The sequence below is a fragment of the Lolium rigidum genome, chromosome 1, assembly GCF_022539505.1.
Source record: "Lolium rigidum isolate FL_2022 chromosome 1, APGP_CSIRO_Lrig_0.1, whole genome shotgun sequence".
NCBI lineage: Eukaryota > Viridiplantae > Streptophyta > Magnoliopsida > Poales > Poaceae > Lolium > Lolium rigidum.
In genome coordinates this window covers 199,254,111-199,259,920 of record NC_061508.1, presented here as the reverse complement: position 1 = coordinate 199,259,920, position 5,810 = coordinate 199,254,111, and the positions used below count along the sequence as shown (strand labels likewise).

The following is a 5,810-nucleotide window of genomic DNA, read 5'->3' as shown; positions in this document are numbered from 1 at the left end:
GTCCAAACATGGTCCTGCTAACATGCATAATTAATTAAGCCTCCCAGACATGCCACAGCTCTAACAAAATGTACCTTTTATACCCTTTCCCTCCTATATATTCTAATGCCACTCCAGTGGTCGTCTTGCTTCTGCATCTGCATCTGCCAGTGGCAGTCTCTCTCACTGAATCATTCATCTTTTGATTATTTTTCATCTCCCTCTTTGATCTCCTCTCAAGGCAAAAAGGGCACACTTGACTCTTGCCTCCTCCCTCGCCATCCAATCCCCTCTTCTCTTGCTAGCTCTCCTCTTTCCAGTCAAACTCTCTTTCACCACCTTGAAAGCAATGCCATCTCTAGTTTGCTGCTTCAGGCCATTGGCCATGGCGATGCTGCTACTCATTCCTGCTGCACTGTGTCAACCGCGTAAGGGCAATGACAGGATCACAACGCTCCCTGGGCAGCCTGAGGTGAGCTTTGCGCAGTACTCGGGCTACATTGGCGTGGATGGAATGGGAAGCAGGGCACTCTTCTACTACTTTGTGGAGGCAGAGATTGACCCTGCCACCAAGCCTCTTGTGCTGTGGCTCAATGGAGGTGAGTGAGCTGCATATCTGTTCCCCATTTCTGAATACCGAGTTCTACTCATTCTCTTGCTCTGGGGTTGCTAATTTCTGTGAACTCCTGAGGTATCTTTTACTAGCTTCTTTCTTCAGCTCTACTGAACCAGAATATTCCCAGTGTGGCTTCAACGAAAAATTACTCTGTGTGATATAAAGTTTCTGCTCAATACATTTTTGTTTCTTCTTTATAAAATCCTTGAATCAAAATGTGCTCGGTTTCTTGAGGTATCATTGGTTGAACTAGGTTTTATTCTGCAGGACCTGGGTGTTCTTCGCTTGGTGTAGGGGCCTTCTCAGAGAATGGTCCTTTCAGGCCTAGTGGGCAGATGCTAGTGAAGAATGAGTACAGCTGGAACAAAGGTGTGTGTGTGAGACTAATGAGTACTGCCCTCTCTACCTTTTTGTGCAACTTTGCATGCTAATTCCTAATTCTTGAGCCTTTTGTTGGCCCAAGAAAGTTACACATGCCTCACTGTTTTAGTATTGTTGTGTTGCCCTGCAGAAGCGAATTTGATTTACCTGGAGACACCAGCTGGTGTTGGCTACTCCTACTCTGCTGATGCTGCCTACTACCAGGGTGTGGACGACAAGATGACAGGTACTGATGTATTTGTTTTCTTTGTGTTCTTTATTTATTTTTCAACGTTTTTTGATCATGTTTCTGATTTTCCGTTTTATTTGCATGTCTTAATAAGCTTCTAAGAAAAACAGTCTGGGGGTTATGATTAGTTCTGACATTTCTTTACTGAATGAATGTAGCAATGGACAATATGGTATTCATGCAAAGGTGGCTTGAAAAGTTCCCACAGTACAAGGGCAGAGAGCTATACATTTCCGGAGAAAGCTATGCAGGTACATATATAATTTTTTAGATTTTAGATCTTAGGAATCACTAATAAACCCCTCTAAAGGGCTACCCCCATTTCGGAAAAAAAAACCCTCTAAACACCCTCTGAATCTTCAAATGTCCTTTTTGCGTGTTCAGGGCACTACATTCCACAACTTGCCGAGGTCATGGTAGAGTTCAATAAGAAGGACAAGATTTTCAACCTCAAAGGACTTGCTGTAAGGAAAACCTCAGTCAGTTCTATTTTGTTGATGCATTCTGGTTGTTTCTGACGGCAATCCATTTTTTTTTTTTTTTTGGTTGGCAGTTGGGCAATCCTGTTCTTGAGTTCACCACTGACTTCAACTCGAGGGCAGAGTACTTCTGGTCTCATGGCCTCATTTCAGACTCAACATACAGGATTTTTACCTCGGTTTGCAACTACTCCCGCTATGTCAGTGAGTACTATGGTGGATCGCTTAGCCCACTTTGTGCACGGGTGATGAACCAAGTAACCCGTGAGACTAGCCAGTTCGTGGACAAGTACGATGTGACCCTTGACGTCTGCTTGTCATCAGTCCTCTCCCAGTCAATGATCCTCTCCCCTCATGTATGTTCATTGCCACAAACTGAGCAGGATCATAGCTTAGCCATCTCTTTGTACCTTATATAATACCAATGTGGTTGTGTTGCTCAGAGGCAGGTCGGGCAGCCCATTGATGTTTGTGTCGAGGACGAGACGGTGAAATACTTGAACAGGAGGGATGTTAAGAAAGCACTCCATGCGAAGCTCATCGGTGTAAAAAATTGGGCAGTTTGCAGCAGGTATTTTATCTACAGATTAATAAGAGTATATGCATACAGATACTATTTTGTATATTTGCATCTGTTATATCTGACACTGTTTATCGTGTTTTTGGCTTTGTTACAGTGTTCTTGAGTACGAGTTCCTCAACTTGCAGATTCCGACAATCAACATAGTTGGCTCACTTGTCAAGTCCGGCATCAGAGTACTAGTGTACAGGTATAAAATATTCAAAGAGTAGCTCCTTTCTCGTATGCATGAATGCATCAGGAATATGTTGGCAGGAAACAAAAAGATTAGAAAACTGAAGCGAAGTACCAGGTCTAAACCTTTGTAGTTTACTGCTTTTAGCATGGTATAAAAATACCTGAAATTTCTTTCGTGGGATATGAAATTATAGGAAATAATAGATCTCAAGAATCTGGTATTTAACCCTGTTGGATTACCATGATACAAATTGGTACCTGAACCTTTTCCTTTGAATATTTTATACCTGTACACTAGTACTCTGAACTTTGGTGAAGCAAAAAAGCTCAGGCCCACTAATGTAACATACTGTATTTGTTTCCTCACAAGTGCAGCGGTGATCAGGACTCGGTGGTCCCTCTAACGGGAAGCAGGACGCTGGTGCAGAATCTAGCGCGCGATCTAGGCCTCAAGGCAACCATCCCGTATCGAGTTTGGTTCGAAGGGAAGCAGGTGACAACACAGACATAGATGCAAACTAAAGAACAAGATATGTAGCATTTTTCCAGTAACTGAATGATCTCCCTCTTGCAGGTTGGTGGGTGGACTCAGGTATACGGCGACATGCTTTCCTTCGCCACCATTAGAGGAGCTTCACACGAGGCGCCATTCTCGCAGCCGGAACGCTCTCTCGTGCTTTTCAGGGCATTCCTACAAGGCAGGCCTCTACCAGAAACCTTCTCATGATAATGAACGTTGCCTCTGCAGCAATGAGAGGATTTGTTGTTCCTGCAGTCCTGCTTGTGCAAGAGGTTTAGTTGTGTTTAGTTATGTGAGAAATGTAAACTAAAATTCGAGTTTGTCCTGCGGGTCAAGCTGCATGGGCGACTCCGAGCGCGATACCGTGGGTGACTCCGCGGGTGACTCTGCGAGGTTCACCGGCGGCAAATTCTGGTCCCTCAAGTTGTCATGAGAAGAGGATGAGGAGTCCCTGCCCATCTTCGGTGGAGGAGGAATGGATGGCATCACCAGCTCAAGAGACATTATCGTCCGCAACAAGGACGGCACAGAGAATGGAGAAGAGGAGAGGCTAGAGGGAAGCGGCCATGATCTTAGCGGATTCGCCGCCTAGGTTACGGGAGGCCGTAACCCCCTTTTTCTCGATAGCTCAAGGTGTATCAATCACGATAGAAGAGTGCTAAAAAATAGCAAAGATTGTGCTCTCCACAAGGGGTAGCTCCCCACCAATGACCTATCTCCTCTGGAAAAGAAAAAACGGTACCACGGAAAAACTTGGTCAAGTGCCAACGGCCATATTCTTCCTTGATCTTCTCTCTAATGGCTGCCGGTGACGCCACGTTGCCGTTGAACACGACATCATTCTTGTGCTTCCAAGTGCACTAGAAGACAAGAATGATCGACGTCCAAGATCCGAATCCACATCCGGTAGCCAGTCTAGCTTAACCCAGTGAGGGAGCGCCTAAGACCAGACCTATCGAGCCACCACACAACCCAGGAGTAGGTGACGTAGAGTCTCCTACTCCTGGTCACAGAGCGGACTAGCTGCCGGGCAAGGTAGGCCTCAGCGCTGCAACCTGTCGACCGTCCAACAACCCAGTGAGGGAGCGCCTAAGACCAGACCTATCGAGCCACCACACAACCCAGGAGTAGGTGACGTAGAGTCTCCTACTCCTGGTCACAGAGCGGACTAGCTGCCGGGCAAGGTAGGCCTCAGCGCTGCAACCTGTCGACCGTCCAACAACGATTTCACGAGGCCAGCCAAACAAATAATTTACAGGTGTACGGTGCTCGTGACTGCCATATCTCCTGGGTGGTGCTAGCTTTCGTCGAGCCAGCGAAGAAAGATTCAGACGCTCATTTCGAGGAGTAGCACCAATCACCCGACCAGTGTCAGACGGACACATCATCTTGCTCTGGAATTAGGGAAACAGCCCCAAGCCCGTGCCACAACATGGAGAACTCAGCATGAGTTCCTTCCGGTGTATCTGGTCAACCCCTCCTTAACTGGGCAGGCCTTCAACCTCCTTTTGGAAACCATCTGCACCAACTTTGAGGCGATATCAGCCACCCTCTCCCCATCAAGCCACCGATCAGTCCAGAAGCGAGCTCGCTCGCCATTTCCTAGCGCATAGCAAGGTTGGAAAAAGCGCTAGGCGGTAGGCGGGCGGTGACCCTCTGCCTAGCGCCTAGCCTGCCTAGGCGTTGAGTAGGCGTGCCTAGGCGTTTTGCATCGTAGCAAGGGAGGTGGACAATTTCATGTTAATGTAGGCATATGTAGCAACTATGAATGCCAATTTACTGTTAAAACTAGCGATATATAGCAGGTTGGAAGGAGAATTTCATGTTAAAATAGAGATATAGTATGCACAAAGCAATATGTATAAAGATGGCGCATTCAAAAGAAAGTAGTAATCACAAAGAAATAGAGAAATATCACAGGAAGCCCCAATATGGCATAGCATAATAATTTCAGATGGTCACACTTCAGAACTGTAGTTCTCAATTCCTTTAATCCTATTTGAAAAGAAAAAATTCCACACAAGCCCACATGACACACAAAGGGATAAAGATTCATCTTAACTACGCAAGAATGGACACTAGTACATTGGGACCTCATCAATAGTCAAGCTCGGTGGCAGTCTTTTCCCTCCTCTTCTTAGATGTCTCCTCAAGAGATTTCTTGCACTTGTCTTTTGCTTCCTGCGAACTTTCCTTGCATTTTGCCACATCATTACCAACATGAGCCACATGCTTCTTCAGGCGATAAACACCTCCATTGATCACAATGTTACAGAGCATACACTTTACCTTATTCTTGTTCGAAGCATCAACTACACTCCCGTACTCCCACCTACATCATTTGGCATCCTCTTAATGCCATTCTCTTTTTGCAATGTTGCATTGATCTCAGACATCCTACAAGTAATTGAATAAACATTAATAGTTCAATAATTGACATTGCTAATCAACAAAAGGAGTTATCTCAAGCTATAAAAAAACCAGCCCACAACCACATGTAGCCATAAATCTACAGCACAATCGAAGAAATTGGATCAATGGGACCATATTATATTATTAGAAAAATAATCTCGAATAAGTTTCATATGAAGTTTTGAACTATAAAATATTAAAATAACATCCATGACCAGTTAGACCGTCTCTCGGCAACATTGGCTGGCATTCACTGGTTTGTTAAACTCTGATTTGTAGCAGAATCAAACTTTAAACATTATATTGTCGCGACCGTGGCAAGTGAGTATCATTAGATGAAAAATATCCAGTAACTCATAGACTCCTACGAAAACAATAATTCTAAGCCAAATTTGCTCTTTTAACTTGAAACAAAATTTAGTTACATGGTATATGCA

General features: G+C 44.8%; 1 protein-coding gene across 1 annotated transcript; it reads left to right on the top strand.

Moving 5' to 3' along the window:
• The first annotated feature begins 328 nt into the window (after positions 1-328).
• On the top strand, positions 329-3,168 carry LOC124682949 (serine carboxypeptidase-like 45). Its single transcript, XM_047217547.1, has 10 exons — positions 329-578; positions 890-964; positions 1,107-1,202; positions 1,364-1,456; positions 1,590-1,669; positions 1,759-2,040; positions 2,128-2,255; positions 2,362-2,454; positions 2,817-2,934; positions 3,016-3,168. Exons 1-10 carry the CDS (start codon positions 329-331, stop codon positions 3,166-3,168), a joined length of 1,368 nt encoding a protein of 455 aa, XP_047073503.1.
• The last annotated feature ends 2,642 nt before the right edge of the window (positions 3,169-5,810 follow it).

Bases quoted from the DNA above. Each gene is read 5' to 3' on its own strand.
- LOC124682949 (XM_047217547.1), top strand. From the start codon at position 329: ATGCCATCTCTAGTTTGCTGCTTCAGGCCATTGGCCATGGCGATGCTG. The intron at 1,457-1,589 runs GTACATATATAA...TTGCGTGTTCAG, and splicing joins TTCCGGAGAAAGCTATGCAG to GGCACTACATTCCACAACTT. The intron at 2,256-2,361 runs GTATTTTATCTA...GCTTTGTTACAG, and splicing joins AATTGGGCAGTTTGCAGCAG to TGTTCTTGAGTACGAGTTCC.